Source organism: Liolophura sinensis, chromosome 1 (genome assembly GCF_032854445.1).
Source record: "Liolophura sinensis isolate JHLJ2023 chromosome 1, CUHK_Ljap_v2, whole genome shotgun sequence".
NCBI classification, from domain to species: Eukaryota; Metazoa; Mollusca; class Polyplacophora; order Chitonida; family Chitonidae; genus Liolophura; species Liolophura sinensis.
Window position 1 is genome coordinate 66,047,034 of NC_088295.1, and position 21,691 is coordinate 66,068,724.

General features: G+C 39.8%; 1 protein-coding gene across 2 annotated transcripts; it reads right to left on the reverse strand.

Annotated features, from left to right (window-relative positions):
* Nucleotides 1-640: 640 nt before the first annotated feature.
* Nucleotides 641-20,534, reverse strand: LOC135481846 (ras-related and estrogen-regulated growth inhibitor-like). Of its 2 annotated transcripts, none has more exons than XM_064761580.1 (5): nucleotides 20,398-20,534; nucleotides 10,729-11,028; nucleotides 7,427-7,486; nucleotides 5,454-5,527; nucleotides 641-2,930 (listed from the first exon to the last, which is right to left on the reverse strand). In XM_064761580.1, the coding sequence occupies exons 2-5, from the start codon at nucleotides 10,829-10,831 to the stop codon at nucleotides 2,487-2,489; spliced, it is 681 nt and encodes a 226-aa protein (XP_064617650.1). In that variant the 5' UTR covers nucleotides 10,832-11,028; nucleotides 20,398-20,534; the 3' UTR covers nucleotides 641-2,486. The 2 variants fall into 2 exon arrangements, with proteins under 2 accessions (XP_064617650.1, XP_064617651.1); XM_064761581.1 differs by lacking the exon at nucleotides 20,398-20,534 and adding an exon at nucleotides 11,155-11,208.
* Nucleotides 20,535-21,691: the final 1,157 nt, after the last annotated feature.

A 21,691-nucleotide genomic window follows, 5' to 3' on the forward strand; every position in this document is an offset into this window, starting at 1 on the left:
TCTCACCAATGCAGTCGCTGTGAGTTCAAGCCCACCTCATTCTGGCTTCCTCTCCGGCCGTACTTGATTTTTTTTTTTTTTTTTTTTTTGATTGGTGAATATTTCACTTATACGACGGCGGCCAGCATTATGGTGGGTGGAAACCGGGCAGAGCCCGGGGGAAACCCACGACCATCCGCAGGTTGCTGACAGACCTTCCCACGTACGGCCGGAGAGGAAGGCAGCATGGGCTGGTCTTGAACTCACAGCGACCGCATTGGTGAGAGGCTTCTGGGTCATTACGCTGCGCTAGAGCGCTAACCGACTGAGCCACGGAGGCCCCTCCGGCCGTACTTGGAAAGGTCTAGCAAAAACCTGCGGATGGTCGTGGGTTTCCCCCTGGGCTGTGTCCGGTTTCCTCCCACAATAATGCTGGTCGCCATCGTATAAGTGAAATATTCTTGAGTTTGACGTAAAACAGCAATCAAATAAAAAAATAAATAAATAAGCAAACAGCGCATATTTAGATCATTCTATCCGAGAAATACTTTCATTGTTAAAGCTTAGTAGCTCATTCAATGAACGTTTCTCGACTTTGGTTTTTCTGTGTACGACTTCGATCCATTTATTAGGGAGAATGATAACAAGTCCTGTTGGTTCTGTAATCAGTTTTATCTCGTATACCATGCAGAGCCCACGTGCTTTACACAGCATGTTCTATTCTTGTGAGTGCACGAAAACAGCAACTTGCATACTACTCTATAGCCGTAACTTCTCAGATAAGCGCTTCCTTGACAGGTAGAGCTAGTGCAGTTACGTCAGAAGGGGTTAGCAAAACGTTCCCCGATGACTCTATTGGCACTTAGTCAGTCTTAGGAGAAACAGCGCCCCCTTGTGACACATGCGTGGTAAAGCTGTGGCTTTTCTTGTCTTCAAGATAGTCTCTTATCTGTATTGGGTGTTCTTGTTCGGCGTGATAAGAGAACCAGGTAAAGATCCACACGCCCAGTAGCTGCCCTAGAGACGATACATTAGACAAGCAAACTTACACGAGGTTTTGTAATATTTGACTTGGAACTCGCTGGTGTGAAGATAAAACGAACGGATATTTCTTTTTGTGCAAGCAACAAAAAATCGGATAATGTTGTTCTATGCCCGGCAGGTTTCTGCATTCAACAACTGAAATAACATGATGATCACTGATAAATATACCCACGACACAACAGCTGTCTGCACCCAGCTTACGCAAATGTTTTATTTCAGACGACTGAAGACGCGTCTACGTTTATACTATACACAAAACCTGAAGCCGAAGTTGCAACAAAGAGGTTCAACCTACGTCTTATGTAGCGTAACATTTCCGTTTATTGCCAAAAAATAATACGATCCCTCCGAATTAGGCCTTCTAATTGAAGAGGCGTGACTCAATTTTTTGACTGACCTTAATAAAACTGAATCTCTTCTTAAGAACAATACAAAATGTTTACATTTTAAATCTGAAAAATTTATATTTCTTTTTTTTTTCGTTTGATTTATAAAATTCCGATCAGTGGATCAACAAATCAATCAAATGAACGAATCAAGGGCTTAGAAAAATCCGTTGGTAATCTACATGTATATACCAATCAAAATGTTTTCATGAAATAAATAAGTAAATAAATGAATATAGCGCTTGGTCGTGATAAAAGTCAAGTAGAGCAAGGTCAGTTGTGTTAACGTAGTACACATATATTCCGTACTTTACACAGTTGTTTAGTCATACATAAGTGCAATATATAGTTTCTAATACAAAATCCTTTAAACGAATGTTTAAGAGGGATGAAAGAAAATTGCTGTACGCTGTTTGTCAGACAGCATTTTCCACCGAGAAACGCCGAAAGCATCTGTTTTAATACATAAAACCGCAGCGTGCGCGGGATCCAGGGACCTTCAGCGTGTACCAGAAGTCGGTACTTCAGTAACGGACTGACACGCGCCAGGGTGTATTGTTGGCTGTAATGAATGTTAAGTCTTTGGGGAAAGCTGTATAAATGGTTGGCACCTCCATTATGACGGGTGGGTCGCCATGGTTAACTGCTATCACGTAGTCTACAGGCAATTTGTCAGCCCAAATAGGACGTTACGTGAACTTCGTGAGACATGTATTACCCACGCCATGTCAGAACGTTGCTGTGAGGTAATATGTTTGGGCTGATTTCGAGTTTTTAGACGGGCTCCTTGGTGGACTCAGAAATACACGTCGTATGCTTGTCTTTGTTGCACTTGTTTTGGACAAGGGCATCTTGTCGAAAGCGATAAATTCTCTTGTACTTCTGAGCGAGATCACACGATATGAAAAAAGTTTCCTTCCTTAAGTACATAACTTGCAGTACTTAGTCGAGATCACACTTAATTCTACTAGGCTACGTGATTGTAGAATCGTGTACATATATAATATACTCATTGCATACCACGGTCAGGTCACTTTCACTTTCCCTTCTCCAAGCAATTTCAGTTCCAGTCACGTGTCACTGGTACACACTCAACTTTTTACTGGACGACGACTTCCCGGAGATCACTTTTTGTATCGCTTGTTTGAATTTCTGGGACGAACTTGTCTTTCTTTGCCTGCTATTATGAGTGATTTTAGTTTTCCTGTACTCCCGGTACAAATCCAAAAACATGTCTGTCACACAAGTCACTTGCGTCCAATCAGCCGCAGACACTTCTAGAAATTTGCATCCTAAGTCTTCGGCGAGTTCTCGCCCTTCTCTGCACGAGACTGTCCGAGAGTAAAGCAAGTCCACTTTGTTCGCCACAACCATGCCCACGATGCTGGTCGATTTTTTGGCATTCTCTACATACTTTTTAAGTGAAGCAAGCTCCTGAAAGCTTGGCCTGTCCGTGATGGAGTATACAAACATAAAACAATCTCCCCACATCGCGTAGCCGTCCCTGTGCACCTCGTTCATCTGCAAAACAGAAGAAGGAAACAAAGTGACAGAAACTGTAAAGGGTTCAACTTGTAGACACCATAAGAACACAACAACAATTTTTTGTACTTGACCAGAAATAGACTTTCATTTTGAGTACACTGTTGGCCCAGGCCTCCCCAGGCCAGCGAATGTCTAATTTGTTGTCGACAATGCGGCCAAAAGACTTTGAAAATTATTTACTCGTCAAATTTTGAGATCATTTACTCCCATGTTATTTCCCTTTGGAACATTCTACGGCTACAAACACGGAATTGCCTTGTTATACGTTTGTACACATAAAAACGAAATTTGTCCAACATTTTAAGTCATAATACCCGACAATCTTAAACCTGCATGCTACTTGTCTCATGGCAAGAGTAAAACACTACTCCATATTACAATACTGTTAGATATACTTTAGAATACGCAGATGTGATATTTGATAATTACAGGGCTAACCTTACTAAGTTAGGCGAAGATTAGAACATGTACAACGCAGAGCAGCTAGGATTAAAAAATCTTCAGAACTAAACCCTCTCAAAATCGTCCAGCATAAGCAATCAACAATGTTCCAAGACCTCTTCTCAAGAGGTCGCTGTGAGTTCAAGTCCAGCTCATGCTTTCTTCCTCTCCGGCGGTCAGTGGGAAGGTCAGGCAACAACCTGCGGATGGTCGTGGGTTTCCCCAGGACACCAACCATGATGCTGGCCGCCGTCGTATAAGAGAAATATTCTTGAGAACGGCGTTAAGCACCAATCAAGTAAATAAACAAATTAATAAATAAACCACAACATACCTCAGCAGACCAGAAAAATACGCTAAAAGAGTACTGAGAATAGATAAATGAAGGACTATATGATCGTAAATCATCACCAGTGTTCTCATCTTGAGAACTCCATAGAACTTAAACCATACTGAATGGTTCAGGCTAAGAAATCAACAAACCTCACTAAATCTCTTATCATGGACCACCAAAGGTACGAAAACCTCGGTAATAAGTCACTGATCTTAGGGAACCTACGGCACATGAACATCACTAAATCAGCCCTGCTAAACTACTTTTGGAAATATGTGGATCCCTGCTGGAGATGCCACCATATAGCACTCCTGGGTGTGAAGGGGGGGGGGGGGGGGGAGGGGTAAAGCTGTTGTGTTAAGCGGTGTGGAAAGTTAGCTCTCAGAACTATATCACGAATCTGTCAAAATGATGCACCTTAGCGATGAAATGACCTAGATTTGTTTATTATATTAAACTGAAGCCGTGGGCATAAATTCCATGGGCACCATTATTTATCATGGCACATATACAAGGCGGACAGCTGCGAAGGAATCACGGTTTATAGCGTGCTTGACGAGTGACGATTTAGCAATTTCATTGAGATGCGGGCGTTATAACTAAGTATCAAGGCCTAATAAAACTAGCTGGCCCGCAGACTGCACGGTGCTGTTAATGAAATGATAAGGTATAGCAAGCCAGAGATTGCATCGCGTCAGGTGAACTGAAGTTTATTTTAGAGTACACCAATGAGGGCCGGTTGAAGGTCTGATTGGCACGTGGCTGGGGAGATAGCTGTAACGAATTATATAGGTCAGCTGTCGGTGGCACCCCCTGCACTGTTATCACAGTTAACCCAGAGTCGTTTTAGCAGGCATCTTAATGTACTCTGGCATTCCATACGAGCCTTTAGCCAATATAATATCTACAATAACACTGGCAAGTAAAGATGAGTTGACAGAAGAGCTAAAATGTCCACTCGTGCCTTTCCGTAACAATTGTTTACAAAAAGTTAAATAATGAATGAATTGAACAGTCCTTTTTCCTATAATTTAATATATATCTTTTGCTGCGTGTCCTTTAATTACTACATTTAGGCACTGCCTAATCTAAAGTTTACAAACCTTTTCGTAGATTTTAAAAGCATGACTTAATATGCCTAAAGAGCAACTGGCTAATGCAGTTAAGTTCCTCATTTGTTGGCAAAGAATATAGATGGAGAGGTCTAAAACCTAAAACTATATAGAGCCCATCAACAATGGGTCGGATGTGAGGTCAAATCCAGCTTTTGTAAATGTCAACTATTTGTTTTGATTTCTTAAATTTAAACACACAACACATAGATAAGTCTACTGGAGGTAGTATTTTCGTTGCTAACAATGTTTTGTCTAACAAGAGCTTCACTGCACATAAAATTGTGTTTTTAAAGAATACGCAAAAGATATGATATTGGCTCCCACGATCCAAATAACATACACGCTAAGAGAAACTTAAATTTGCCGGGAGAACAAAATCAAGTAATATCCAGACCTAATCTGGAAAAACAAAACTTCCCTGACGCCATACTTAATAATATTTCACCTACATAGACAATGGCGGCCAGTTTTGTAAATGGTGGAAATCGTAGTGCCTGGGTTAAACCACTGCCCTTTGGCAAGTTAGGTGACTTGTTACGTACACACGCACACGCCATATTGCACTATCTTAACGGAGTTACGTGCTTTCTGGTAGTCAGAATAACATACCTGGCCAGCAGTATCCAGTATTTCTAACCGAACCTCTTCGTCATCCACGCATGTGTTATACTTGTATATACTTTCTGAAACAGAAGGTCACAACATCGAATGGCATAGCGATGGATAGCAGTCCTAGGTTTAGAATATTTATTTTATTTATTTATTTTGATTGGTGTTTTACTCCATCATATATTTCACTTATACGACGGCAGCCAGCATTAATGGTGTGAGGAAACCAGGAAGAGCCTGGGGGAAACCCACAACCATCCACAGGTTGCTGGAAAACCTTCCCACGTACGGCCAGAGAGGAAGCCAGCATGAGCTGGATTTGAGCTCACAGCGACCGCATGGTGAGAGGCTCCTGCGATAGCGCGCTAACCAACAGAGCCACGGAGGCCACCAGGTTTAGAACACAGTATGTGTGTTTTTGGATACATAAGTGCATGTACACTCAAAAAATTAATCTGTTAAGTTTAACAAGAAGTCTGTTGCCTGAGTCACACTAGAATGTATTCTGCTTTTGCAACGGATTATTCTGTTAAATATAACACGGACATGGTGTTATTTCAACATACAGATTCTATTAGGCTATAAAATGATGTTATGTTGAATGTGACACAGCATTGTGTTATAAAAACAGAATACATTCTAGCTTCAACAGAATTTCTGCAAAAACTCAGAGTGTATCTGTTTGTTTTAAATGAAACACCAATCAAATAAATAAATAAATGTATTCTTTTAGAGTTGTAACTTTCACAAGTACGTCAAATTTAATAACTCTAAATAATGTAGCTGTGCACTCCGAAGGTAAATATAAAACGTTGTCTATTAGGGAAACATAAAATGTGTTATGCGGGGCATATTTCCACGTACCTACATGTACATATTATATGCTTGTAAACCTGTGTTCCGTTTCTGTTCTACTTCGTGAACCTCTGACTTGTGCACACGTACCCATCTTTGAGAGTAAATTGTTGTTTGCTTACGTGTGTGATGAAGGAAAGAAAATTGCAACATTTTTTTTTACATAGTGCAAGAGTTAGAATTATGTGAGAGTGCATAGAAAGGCCGAATAAAAATAGTTGTCTGGCGTCGAAGTGCAAGTCTGCGCTGATGCAGCTCTCCGCATGCAAAGCTGCTGCACCTTAATGCATATGTTTGAGTTGAACAACAGGGCAGTAAGTTATCCTGTTGGAGTTGAAAGTGATTAAGAGAGTTGATTAGTAGAGCAGCTGCGTGGGCCTTACAGTTAAGTCAGAAAAATTCTTCTGGAGACGTTTCTTTGGCCTTCTTCACCTATTTTGAACAGCGTACACACTGTTATATCTATAGCCCTAAACAAAACCACGTCCGAGTATAGGCTTATTTCAAAGCAAGCATAGGGTAGAGTCCATACTTTCTGGAAAAGCTCCTTGTTTACAACTTATTCAAATTGGATATAGCAGATTTATTTCAAGCAACTATGCTCTGATAAACAAAATAAATGGGACATCTTTGCTGTGCCTAATGGACTGATCCACCACATCCGATGTCACACCACCCCTTCTCGTGACAACATTACTTTCCTGGTGGAACCAATTGTAACGTCATGACGTCGCATAAAGTGTCCGGTTGACGTCTTTGCAACAATACTACTTATGATTGGTCAATTGCGTGTTCTTGATTGACAGTTCGGAAAAGTCTATTCAAACCAAAGCCTCTGTCCTGCAGCAAGCATCTTACACATAGCAGCAGTTACACTGTATGTTACCCAAGCTGCATGTTACACTATATGTTACACAAGCTGCATGTTCACTGTATGTTACCCAAGCTGCATGTTACACAAGCTGCATGTTACACTGTATGTTACACAAGCTGCATGTTACACTGTATGTTACACAAGCTGCATGTTACACTGTATGTTACACAAGCTGTATGTTACACTGTATGTTACACAAGCTGCATGTTACACTGTATCTTACAAAAAGATGATCTCTACTCACCCAGTGTCGGACAATATTCTCCTATAAACCTCTTTGTAAGAAAACGCACTGTAAGGGCTGAAATGTAAACGATAGACAAACTGATTTATTTTAACAAGAACAACTTGTACAAGGTAGAACTTCTTCGTATATTCCCTCTGGTAAATGTGGTAGCGTTCCTTCTCGTCTTAATGTCACCTTCAACATTATTTATGTCATATATTACAGCTCGGACATTTACACAATGCTGAAACCGCTTTCATAACATTTTGCAAATCAATATTGCGTAATTTTTCTCAAAAAAAACGACGTCACACGGACTAAAGGGATAACAATTACATGTACTTAGAATATCCCATTATGTTAAAGACCAGGATTTCAGCGGGACACTCTAATCACTCAGCCATCGTTATGCAGTCAAATGGAAAATCAGATTGCCGAGGAGGTGTCAAAGAGCAAATTAGTATCATTAATTTTAATGTTTTTCCACGCCAACACCATGCATATAATATTGGCATAAATAGCATTACATGGAACAACAACAACACAGCACACAGCAATCTTTAACATCATCATAACTTATGATACATGTCTGGCCTTGAAGGTATCTGAATGTAATTCAAAGTTCATTCTTTGGCATATACCAGTATATCTCCATCCTGTATTCGGTGTACGTTCATTTCCTAGCTAGATAGGGTGTGTTTGAGTTCTTCACGGACTGACAACTGCCACGCATTTTTTGCCCGCTCTCACACTACAAGTTATCCAAGGCTTGCTAGCAATTGAGAAGATGGCTAGGTGTTTACTGTGAACACGTGACCAATGTTATCATAACTTCATCACCTACACTAATTATACACAAAAACCATCAGTTGTAAGGTGATATTGCATGCTGACGTTGACTTCGCAGTTTTAATTAAGATAATGTGCCGTACTAGCCATGAGCAAGTGATTACATAAAAAAATGTTGATGTTGGCAATGAGGAAATTTGACCATGCTTTAGTAGTTTACAGTGTGTGCATATAATATTTTGGGTCAAACACATATATACCAATTTTCAAGACTTTTATAACAGTTTCCTTATTGATACCACCGCATGTTTTTTTTTAAGTGACATGTGCAACTTGGCAATTCCCTTATTGGCACCAAAAGTGCACAGGTTAAGTTTTTTTAAAGTGATATATACAACATACAGTTCATTCAACTCTCCAAAAGCGCATGCGCTGGCTTCATATCACCACAACCATATGCACTAGACGATATTGACCTGTCGATCCCTTGTGGTACCCTTGATCTAGTGCAGATTGAGCTTCAAAACTTTTTTTGTCCTTACACTGACTTCCATCAATTCAAATCCATTCAAAAACCTCCACTGGAATCATTACCTGAATAAAAGGGATCTGCAACAAAGTGTTTAGGTTTTTCTTCCTGAACTTAATTCCTGCTTCATCAACGCGATTCGAGTATTTTTGGAGTAGATAAAGATTTCTGTCCACAAATATGCTAGTGGTGGGATTCATGTAAGACGGACACAGAAAGTTAAGCATGTCAGGGAGTTTGTAAACATCTGGTAATATTTATTTTATTTCTTTCTGTGTCCACAATAATTAGTTAGAGTATATGCATATTCCGTCCTATGTTAAACCATATTTGCCACCACCTTGTACAGGAACGACGTGAGGGCAAGTTGGTTAAATTAGGGTAACAGCGAGTTGCTGTATAAAATTAACAACACAACCGTAAATCTCTGTACTAGTTCACATGCCTTCTAATACACATAACGACTTCCTCATGCATTAATACAAAATACGTGTCAAATTTCAGATTAAATAAACAGTAGGAACTGGGAAACTGGCAACATAATAAACACTAAGCTCACCCAAACGGTACACTCAAAAAAATAATCTGTCAATTTTAACAGAAACTCTCTTGTCTGAGTGAATATATTCTGTTATCATAACACAATATTCTGTCATTTTCAAGATACTATCCTCTTAGAGTAATAGAATATTTATGTAGAATTATTAGAATATGAGTGTAATATTTAACAGAATAATCGGCTGCAATAGCGGAATACATTCTACCATCATTCAGATAGAGAGACTTTCTGTTAACTTTAATAGATTTTTTTAAAGTCTATACCCTCGACCTTCAATAAATTCGACCAGTAAAGTATAATTATAAACTAACCTGGACAAATAACATTCCTCTGATATGCCAAAATATTCACGTTGTGCGTGGTCGAATTTATGGAATATTTAGGGTAGTTTCTCTGACTTTCCATTCAGGACGTTTCCATACTTCTAGGTTCCAAGCTCTAGATGTTCTGTTTTCTACCGCTGAATTAATTACTGAGACAGAACTTCACTACTGGAAAAGGAACGTAGGGGTCTGAAGAAAAGCTTATGACATCCAATTTGTTTATTTTTTCAGTTTGATGAAGTCATTATTAATCTGATGAACAATTTGGATGCTGTAAAGTTAATGATGTGCTCCATCCACATGACAATTTTCATATCTTTGCAAACCGTACTTGAAAAACGAAATGTGAAAAACCTTGAAGCATCTGGTCTGTTGTTCTCATAAACACAATATAATAGCACAACCTATTTACGCGTACTGTATGTTCACTATCTCATGTATCAGTAGAATGCTTCACCATGCGGATATATCAATATAGATGCAGGTAGACGGGAATATCTCGTTGCTTTGTTTACAGGTTAGAATTATGACTAACATACTCTAGCCATTGGTACATGCACATACCCCTTGAGAAGACATGCATGGACTAATATTATGCGTAAATGAGTTTGCTTAGCGCCTGCAGAGAATCGCTGACAAATAACAAATGTATATGGTATTTGTTTTGCTACTTTGGATTCATATATACTTTCATACCGTCGTAATACATCTGAATTTTTCAGAAAAAAATTTGTTCAACAGTCATAATGCAGTTGTCAGAGAATATTTATTGACCATTAGGTATGAACATACGATGTGCGTTTTATTCGATTTATATTACATAAAGTTGTGTTCAGAGTATTTTCAGGTTGGGTGTTTTCAGTGTTTTCTATCTCGTATTAAGTTAGAGTAAACTGGAAATATATTCATGATTGCTGACGTCCATATGCCATTGCACTCTACCGTTAACCATACGCTCACGAATGCCGGCGCTATCTATATGCAGAACATAATGAATGAGGCTTTGAGAGGCTTAGCTGAATCTAGCGTATAAAATGACACTAAAGATGGATTCTGATTTCGATGTATGATCCTCATTTCCTTTGAGGAAACTAGACATTTTCTTTTAAGCCTCACCTGTTTTTGCCCACCCCGGTGTTGCCTAAAATCACCATCCTACACACGTTCACATCCCTCATTTCGCCACCGTTGACCGCCAGGGCCTTCCCGCGTACTCCGTTCATTATGATCCTCGGAGCATCCCTGATCGGGTCAGCATCCCCCACTGAGATCTTCGTGATCTGTTATCTCAGTACACCTTCAGACGTCCCCCAGAGGGTATATACACTTCTCTCACCTCAGCTGTGCACTGCCCACACTATATGTGTACTGTACAGAGATAACAGTTTCACAAGCGGTAGCAAACGCTAGCCTTGTGCGCCTGCAAATAAAACAAACACGGAGACTGTTTAATGAGCAAACCAGCAGCACACAAACAGTTAAACACGGAATGTGCGTTATTCAGAAGTCAATCTTCTCAAAAAGCCACAATTGAGTTTCGCCTTACTGGTCTAGCTATTATTAGAAATGTTGCTGTTCCGGGTTTCTATACCGTTGGCTCTGGACCTATGGTGTCCTGGATGACCGTGTTGTCATAAGCATTATGGCCCGAAACCTGGCTGCCTGTAGACGCATTAACTCGAAAATAACTTCCACAAAAATTAACCATATTCCTGTAAGTACACGTGCTGGCTATTTATACCTCCGATTATAGTTTACATGTATATGTACTACACTAGGTGAACTTTTACAGAAACACTAAGTACTAAGTTATCTGAGTGCAGCGTTAATCACTAAAGATTCGTCATTTTTCGTTGTCCCTGCGTAGCAGTCCCATATATTGTCTTAAAAATCTTTTGGGCACATGCATGTGCATATTGTAAGTGCTACTTGAAAACTATAATGGACAGCTTAAGATGAAAATATGGACAGTCAGATTATATACAAGTTATATGTTGGTATATACAACTAACAGTCCTATTGACTAGCAGTTACGTTCAATCTACCTCACCGGTCTCATCCACAACAAGAGGTTTCTTCAAGAATAACACAGTATCTTTCAGTTTATCGGTTTCCTATGATACTGAACGTCTGGTCCTTTCTGCCCAACAACCTTGTATTAACGCTTCCAGGAACATAATTTAGTTGGGCACTAACCTACAATGTATGTACAGGTATAGTATTCTTACCTGTCAATATAGGCCTATGCCTCATGGACTGTATTAAATACCAGACATACCCGTGCCTGATGAGATACTTTTCGCGCCATTGCTCTCACAATATTTTTGTTTATATATATGTACATAGCTTTACAATAAACACTATATATTTATTTGATTGGTGTTGAATGGCGCACTCAAGAAATCTTAACTGATATATGACCTATATATAGATATATATTTCCAGGAGTATTTTATCACGTTATGTAATGTCTAAGCCCCTGCCGCATCATCTGTCTGAATATAAATGAATGAATGAATGAATAAATGAATGAATGAATCATATAAGAAACTATGAGTTCATCATGTTAGCTTTGGAGATAGCGTCGGTGGATTTCTAACTTTTGCCACATTGAACATAGCCGATGCATAGGAAGAACAAGAATGTCATTTTCAGTTAACAGCACGGTCAGCTATATAGAGGCTTCGTTGGTTTTTCTCAGGCGTGTTAACCAACTAGTGTTGTTTAAGTAATAACCTGGGCTTCAAACAACTGACACATTCTTTCCACACAATACATCGCCAGACAGTGTGAGCATTCCCCTTCCCACATGTTGCCATGGAATTGTTTTGGCCATACGGAATGTGTTATAGGATTGTAATCATGTTTATTATATCATACCATGTCGTAAACAATAAATACTCAGTCATTTTATAGTCTTGTTTATAGAAACACAATGCCATGCTCATTCAATTATCCTGCTGCCAACTGAGTGGTAAGAGCGTCTGTCTCGAATGCGGGTGAGGCGGGGTTCAACCCCGTATAAGGGAAAATCTTGGCTCTTCTCTAGCTTGACACTAAGGTGTCAGTATACAGTGACTGGTAGGGTGTCACGTCAATTGTCCTCACCTTGGGCATGGCTTTGCAGTGAGCCAGCACTGTCGTAAAATAACAGAAGTAACGTTGAAAGCGAAAACTCCAAAGAAGCAATATATATACAATGCAAAGGGTCCACATTTATAAATGTCGTACTTTTAAGTTTGCATGAAAGGAAGAAAAATTATCATCTCTAAATATATTTAGAATTATTATATATTCTGTATTTATTCTAAAAATGCACAAGATGAGCTTAACAGTGTTTAGTTTTTAACCTAGGCGTAATTTTCTATCACCCCTGGAAAGCCCAACCGGTTAAAAAGTCAAATTCTGAAACAAATTTCAAAGTTGTATATAAACAGCTTGAAGAACAGTGGATTTGTCAACACTTATTGCCTGTACACGTAAGTGCATGTTCGTGTTTGGCGAATCGCGAGATGCTTGGAGGAAATGCATCTCGATGTTGTTAACATAGTTAATGTACATCTTAATACATAAACACTTTGTCTCTGAGACAGTACAAGGCCCTGTTACTATTTGTGTACAAAGAACCTGCAGCCTGCACTCAAAGTATCAGTAAAAGCAAACAGAAAACTCTTGTATAATGTCAAAGCGATGTCGGTGCTTTTGAACATGACACCGAGAAGGGATGTGTCGAGCACAAAAATGAGAAACACTTGATGTCGACTACAGGTTTTTGGTACCACGAAGTCAGAGGAGAAGGTTTTTTTTTTCATTGAGAAAGCTTGTGTTTTACCTCACACAGAAATTCCACCATCAAAGGCTTAGAGAACGATGCTCATCTGTAACACAGTAACCCTGTTTGATTACAGACTTCATCAGCCGATGTGTGTTTTACATAATGTCATATAGTGGAATCCTGTAAACAAACGGTGATACCCGGCCAATTCCAAACACGTGGGGAAACAATATGGGGTCACACGAGGGCAGAGAATTTGGGAAGGAGGAGGAGGAGGAGGAGAGAGAGGGGGTGGGTGTAGGGAACGCCAAACATTGCTCTATGGAATTGCTTTGGAGGGATGCCGTATTGGCCATAGAACATTGCCCCAATCTCAACCATTCACTTCAATCAACACTGTTTCTTTCATGTACCAAGTTTTGAGGCGAGTGATGCGCGTAGATTGCTGGTATAGAAACACCATATGTCATATAGTTTTATCCTTAAAACAGGCGAGTATAGATGAATACAGCTTTTTCAGGCTTATTTTGAAAATTTCACTCCTAAAGGACTGATTTCAGTTTTTGTGTTACAGCTCATTGTCATATTCAATATCAGGTCATATTTGAATATAGGGTAAACCCGTTGACTGTTACAGTTACAGACAAGTTGAAATCTGTATTTAAATCAAGTCAAGTCAAGTCAAATCAAATCGTCTAGAGACAGGCCTTACCTTTAAGTCAGTAGGTGCGTTAAGTAAGGGGCTTGGTTTTTTGCCTGGTTTCTCCCACCTAAGCCTGGCCCCCGTCAAGTGAATGAGCTAATAATTCTGCAGTGCCGGTACCGCTTTTAATACCAATGAAACATGCAAATAAACAAATAAATATAGAAATAAACTTGTCCTTATGGCTGGACCATAAAAGGCTTTGATATTAATTATTAAAAATTTTCTTCTTTATCCTTTCTTGCAATTTTGAAACAAGCCGCATTTGCATTCATAAGTGCTCAACTTTAAGGACATATGATCGGACATTTTCTAGCGGGGATAACACCCCCTTACCCTACCTTCCTTAACAATTAGGTTGTTGCGTTCCTATCCAATCTCACTTTCTCTCTCTCATCACTTTCACTCAGTACTCAGTAAACAGATTTTATCCCCGTGGCCTAGGAAACCTGTTGCCTGTCTCTTATCTCTACCTTACTACTACAGCTGGTACATACAACCAGTTAACCTTGACCTGAGAGTCCGGTCAGTACAGTAGCGAGGAATTCAGCATGTTTATCGCTAACAGAAGTTCATCGTTCTGTGAAAACACAAGACTTTCTCCCAAGACGATCGTTTTGGAATAACCCCCATGCAGGTCGTTTATTTAAATCTTCAACCTCCTCTGTTTACTCCAGCCTGTGATATAACTGGAATTTGGCACCGCGCAAGACCAACCTATGCTCTCAAAATATCCGAATATTAGCACCTTGGAAAAAAATCTTTTCTTGTCAATAAGTAACAGTGACTAATTCATGAAGAAAACTTTTGGAAGTATTACAATTGTAGTTGTCTCCGGTCACCGTGCTTTTTTACGTAGCTTTATAGAAACTCAACCCGGAATTTAAGAATTTGTTTTGGTACATGTAGATATAGGTGATATGTTTTACACATAGGACATTTTCACTTTTCTCAAACACATTGTCCTTGTTAAGTAAGTTAGGCCGTTTACAATGATAAAAAAGAATGAGGAGATTTCTACACATCATATACCTTTCCCCGAACAATGGTGACCCGGGACCAAGCTGGATTGGCCGTATTGTTGCCAGTTTGCATACAAATCAACATCGTAAATGTATACATGAACAACAAACTAATTCGCCTAGACAGAGGTCTCAGTTTTAAACTACCAGGCAAAAGAAAGGTTTCACCGTATTTTTGTCATAAAAAAAGTAAAAGCGCGGTTCCGGGTTTGATTCTAAGTAGGACTTAGTGTATGACTGCATCGTTTCCTCTACCAGAACGCATCGTCACGAACGCAGCAATTGGAATTGTGAAATTGCCACCACATACAAAACGTCCTTTTGAGGCATGGCTCGTGATGCACGTCCGGTAATGTTGCATAAATACTCTTGCTCGAAAGAGCAGACATTCAGTGACCGAAAAAACACCAACAGTATGCCAAGACTTACGCAAACGCAACGAGGCCAGGCCATCGGTATGTCCACCATGGGAGTCTCGCAACGTCACATTGCAAGAACGTTCAACTGCAGCCAAACCACCATCAGGAGGTTGTTGATACGCTATCAGCAGACAGGCCAGACCCAAGACAGACCAAGATCGGGAAGACCGAGGGTAACAACTGCGGCTGATGATCGCTACATCAGGCAGATCCACCTTCGAAACCGATTCGTCACGGCGACGTCAACAGCGTCGACGGCACTAAGCCATGTCATCAGCCCCAGAACAACACTGCGTCGTCTTCGTTCAGCTGGTTTACGACCTTACCGCCCCTTCCGTGGGATGGCCTTGACCCTTTTACACCGTCAACGCAGATTGCGATGGGCACGTATTGTACGTCGGTGGCAGCGACGTGACTGGGCAAGAGTGCTGTTTACAGACGAGAGCAGGTTCTGTCTATTCAGGAACGATGGCAGAGTTCGAGTTTTCCGACGAAGAGGCGAGCGTCTCGCGCCAAACTGCGTAAGAGTTTGGTGGCGGAGGCGTCATGGTTTAGGGAGGGATTTATGACCAAATGAAGACGCAGCTGGTTATTGTGTGAGGTAATCTGACTGGCCAGCGATACGTTGATGAGGTACTGAGACCTGTCGTCGTTCCATTCCTCCAACGACAGCCAAGAGGATTGATCTTGCAACACGACAACGCAAGACCTCACACTGCCCGCATTGTTACAGACTACCTCGAGACCGCAAACGTCATCGTGTTGCCCTGGCCAGCCAACTCACCAGACATGAACCCCATTGAGCATCTCTGGGATCACCTTGACCGCCGTTTGAGACAGCTGGTGCCTCCTCCAACTAACCAACAGGAACTTGAGCAAGCTCTGTTAAACCTATGGAGCCTTATCCTTGTTGACGTCATCCGGCGACTGACGACGTCAATGCTGAGGCGTGTGCTTGCTTGCATTGATGCCCAGGGTGGCCACACTCGCTACTGATGGCTGTAGTCCTTCATTTCTGTGGATACTGTGACTTTACATGCACTTGCCAGTTAACTTTACATTTGTGTAATTTTTTCTTCTTACCCCTTGTCTCTTTCATTGTGTTTTGTGGCCAATTGAATGCCAATATTTTAAAGCATTTTTCAGAGAATATTTCACAATGATTCCTGTTTATAAACCAATCCTCTTAATTCTTATATCTGCCTTTGTTTTTCTTTTATGGGCTCAAGAAGTGGGTGAAACCTTTCTTTTGCCTGGTAGTATATTTTGAACCGAATTACTTTAAACCAATTGTTCGACATCAGTTTTCAAATTTATTATCTACTGTTTAGGATTTCAAATGATGACTAGAATACTCTTCAATGTAGCCTATATTATGAGGATATTTGTAAAGAACGACAAGCAAGGATTGTTAAGGCCGGTCTTTTCATCATTGTTAGAGTAGACTAAAAAAAAAGAAAAAAAAAAGAAACAAACTATGAATGTCTAGAAGAATTTATAACCTAAGGAAGCAGACACACTAAATTTCTATCACAACTTTGGGTATAAAAGGGGTAAATATGTTCCCGCGCAATGGCGACTCAGGTCCAAGCTGGATTGACGGTATTGTTTTCTTGTGATACATAAGAACCATATACTGTGCAAATTACCATTTTGCCCACAAATTACCATTGGAAAGACAGGAAAGAACACCAGATTACACAGCTAGTGTCTGAATGGAAGACTCGAGGAAAGAACAAATAAGTTCAGATCGTCTTGATACAAACAGCTTTGGATCGTCTTGATACAGGCGAGCAGGAATTTTACCCATTGTTTGACAACAGTTTCACAAGTTACAGTCGACACTGTTAACTGATTTCAACTGATGAACAGAACATTGGTGAAATAGGGTATAATATAGCTTATATTTTGGGAATAATTGTACAGAACAACATGTAAGGATCGTAAAGATTAGCTTACTTCTGCAGCCAGGGCTAATGTTCACTTCATTCTTGCCAGGATAGAATTGAAAAAAGTAATGAATGTCCAAAAAGAATTGTTCATAACAGAAAGGAAGGGTAGTGCTCTTTCCATAGTGAAAGAGAACTTATCAACTAAATTCTTGGCACATCCCAATAAGGCACTTTTTGAGGACCCGTGGATATTTATCAACACACTTTAAGAGTTTCCACCTCAGTGGATAAGTGATCATCAACGGCAGGAAAGTGTTTTTCAACAATTAGGAACAGACATGGCTTGTTAAACTCTACATGCAGTGACAGACACGTTTATTCAGGCAGACTCACATCTTCATCTGGTACAAACAGTTTATTAACAGGCGTCAGTTTTTCAGCCATTAAGGTTTACGTAATTTGCCGGTGTGTGTGCACTCGTTTAATGCCATTTGCCAGAGTTCTTGTACTTCTTGGCAGTCTTCTCGTAGTCATGTTTTGGAGGAAGGCGAAAAAAAAAAAGAAAAAAAAAAACCCTCCCCTAAATTCCCCAAAATTGAGCAACACTCATATATCCACGGGAGATTCTGCCATTCACTGATCATAAAAGAAGCTTAAAATAGCCCAAATGGCCGCAAACATCACACAGGGCTGACGATAACCAGGAATTTTAGAAGGCGATGTATAATTGCAAAGAATGGTAATAGGAAAACAGACAGATCATGTGCTGCTCTGTGCGGATTCAGAAAGGTGGGTGTTTACCTGCCCAAGACGATTGGGTGTCCAAAGCGATATACGTATCACTAACCGATAAATATGAGTATAAATATCACGTGATATCATATCATATTTATATATCCGCCAGGCTGGATATTTAGCAGACAGATATAACTACATCTCTGGCGTTCATAACGACATACGTCTCGCTCGTGATTTCAACTCTTGGCAACCAGCCAAACAGTGGTGGAGTAAGCTGACGTATAATTGTAGTGAGATAGACCTGTCGGTTGCATAAAGGTTCTAGACGATGATAGAGGCTCTTGGAGTAAAAACAAGACACGCTCTCTATAAACAGTTAAACATGTAAACACGTAAGGCGATATTTAAACACGGTTTATACAGGCTCATTTACTGTATGCTGGAATATGACACAACCCAGAGCGTCTTGGCATCAAATATATCCCAGCATCATAATATTTACTAATTTTAAAAGCGACTAACATAGATACATTGGTGTATGATTATGTGACTATGGCGTTGATATAGCCTACATGGGCTTTATCTAATAGGCATATGTAGGTTTACTGTTATACTGGATAGCGGTGAATAGAACGTCCAAACTGTTATTACACAGTTTTTTATTTCTCTTTTTCTAAAAAAAAAAAATCTATAACATCTCCCACTCGGCTTGTCTAGGCTAGATTATCTTTGTAAGAAGTTCTGTAACGACAGAGATAGTCCTTAAAATGCAATATAGGTAAAGTGTTTTGCTACTGTTATTAGAGTTATCAAAGACCCAGGATCACACTGTTACAGATGTCGGTCAAATCGGGTTACAGACAGAACTGGGTTAGATAGCTTAATTGGAGGCATAGTGTAAACCATTGATTGTACAACTCGTCCTCTTTACCGGCCTACAGATTGGTTTCAGAGAAACATGGCGACTGCTTGTAAATATTAGCCATCAAGGTAACCACAGATAAAACAATTCGCTTGGATTACGGAAGTACTGGGGAATCCCTTGTTTAGCCGTTTCCCTGTTGGTTTACAGATTCTGGATGAGGTGCCCATATAATCAGATGTGAAATATGAAGCCAACAGACATGTGATTATCCGAGCTAATGGAATAATCAATGTCCTAATTAACTGGATGTGTGCTTGGAAAGCGATGTCTATTCAAGCAATAGCGTCTTTTTATTTTTATCATCTGGGACATTCCTCTTAAAAAAGCAGGAACATTAAGCTAAATGTTCAAAATATCGCCACTGAGATTTAGTACTAAACTTTGTACGATCTGGCTAATTATTAAAAGTTAAAGTCTATATACAAAAGTGTTGTAAAATTAGTGCAACATTAATTCTTTGTTCATAGTATGTGTCTTCATCTTGCCTTTGAACTGAACCTGTGTAACGTAACTACTTATAGAGGGCACTGTGGGCAAAGAATTTCGTTGATTTCAATCTATACTCAATCTGCAACCATGAACCTTAACGTATGGATTTCAGTTGCACATTGCATGCGGAGCAGAATAACAACATGAAAGAATGACTGCCAAAAAGAAAATGAGTTCGGGTCTCAAGCAATCTATATGCATTGATAAAATACGCAATCTAAATGTTGTTACTACTTCAAGGTGCACCGGAAACTCGAATGAATAAATTCTATAATGATTGTCAAGATGGTAATGAGTTTTGATGCGTTTCACCATGCTTCCTCTGCATTACTAAATATTCGTGTATTATCAGTGCAGACATAACTGCTCTCTAACGGTTCAGTAGGGTTTCATCCAGGCAATGACTCCCATGCACAGTTATCAGTTCAAAGTAGTAATGCATGAATGCTATGGTTCGCCGTTACCTCATGAATAGGGAATAGAATAGAAACAACCGAACACAAACACCTTAATACGAACAAGATGCTAAAAAAAAAAAAAAAACAAAAAAAAAAAAACGCTCGGTCCAGATTCCTAGGTTTTAGCATTATTTGCGTAAGAACATTTATGAATGGAGAATGCATCTTTACTATGCGAATCATTTCATTTCTTTTTTTCTTTCGGAGAGAACACCGAAAAGAAATTCGCAGGCATATCATTGCCTTGGCAGTGTTAGAAAACATCTGGGCTGTTCACAGACACCGAAAGGTAAAACGGATTCAAGATCAATGGAAACGTTTTTCTAAAAAGACCAAATTCCATACATTATACCCACTGGGAGGCTTACCTTGAGGGTGGATGTCTCCTGTTCTATGGCTGCTGAGTCTGACTATAGCTTTACAATTAACCTTTGTAATAAGGTTAACTTCTTCAGGCTAATATTGTAATCGTATAACACTGTGGAGCAAGAGGATACGTCTGTATCTGAAGAGAGCTCTGGGTATATAGGCCGTGCGGCTACTGGCTACAGGCAACCAAGCCCAGCCACCTCGCCCAACAGGGAATCCCGCAGAGCGAATGAGGCTATTCTGGGAGATTCCATACACATACCGTGATGGGAACATTTCATCACTGTGCATGCGCCTTCACATGTCACTATTCGAAATCTTATGTTTATGCTATTCATCCCAACTCGTCATCGCAAGTATTGCACTTCATTCCAAGATGTGCTATGTCAGTCGATATTAAAAAGCAATACAACTGAACATTACGTATTAATTGTATTTAAAGAAGAGGCAAAAATTTTAATACTCTCTGCACTACCAAACAATTTCAAATATACATTACCTTGTTTAAATCTCAACAACACGCATTCAAGATTTATTGTTATTACTAATGGCAATAATAACAACCATTCTGTATGAGTCATCGGTACTGGAAAGTCACATAAACACTAACAGAATTTACGCAGAAAAACACTGTATCATTCAGCCGAATCACAAAACTGACCGTTATCGTGCATGGTGTGAAAAGTGTGTTGGGTATGGCAAAAATGAAATCAAAAATAAATAAATAAACAATTAACATACCTTCCGAACACCTAAACTAGACAAACTCCTGTGGAGTTACTTACGAGAACGTCACGAGAATATTTGCCCGTTATTCATTTAGTGTATTGATGTTTCATGTCGAACTGAGGAATATCTTCCTCTTATATGACAGCTGTCACTTTCTGGCTGGAAGGAATCGGACTCAGAAGGCCAGGGGCCCATCCTACAAAACATGCGCAATTTGGCGCAAGCGTAACTCTCATGGTAGCACATACTGAAGAGATGTGTCGCCATAAGACTGCGCATGTCGCAGTTACGCGCGCTTTGTGGAACGAGCACCAATGCATCTCAAACAATTATAACCTATAGACAACCCGTGACACAAAGTCGCAGCTTAACTGTAAATAGTTGAATTCAAACACACTCCACAACTGATTGAAGGCTAATTGCTAAGCTCCTAAGTTGGTGGATGTTCGTACCTGAATCGGACTGTCATGGATAATTGAAGTTATATTATTATTTTTGGAAAATACAGACCAGGTAAACCTGTGTCATGTACGCAATACCATCAAGACATGATTTCACCATACT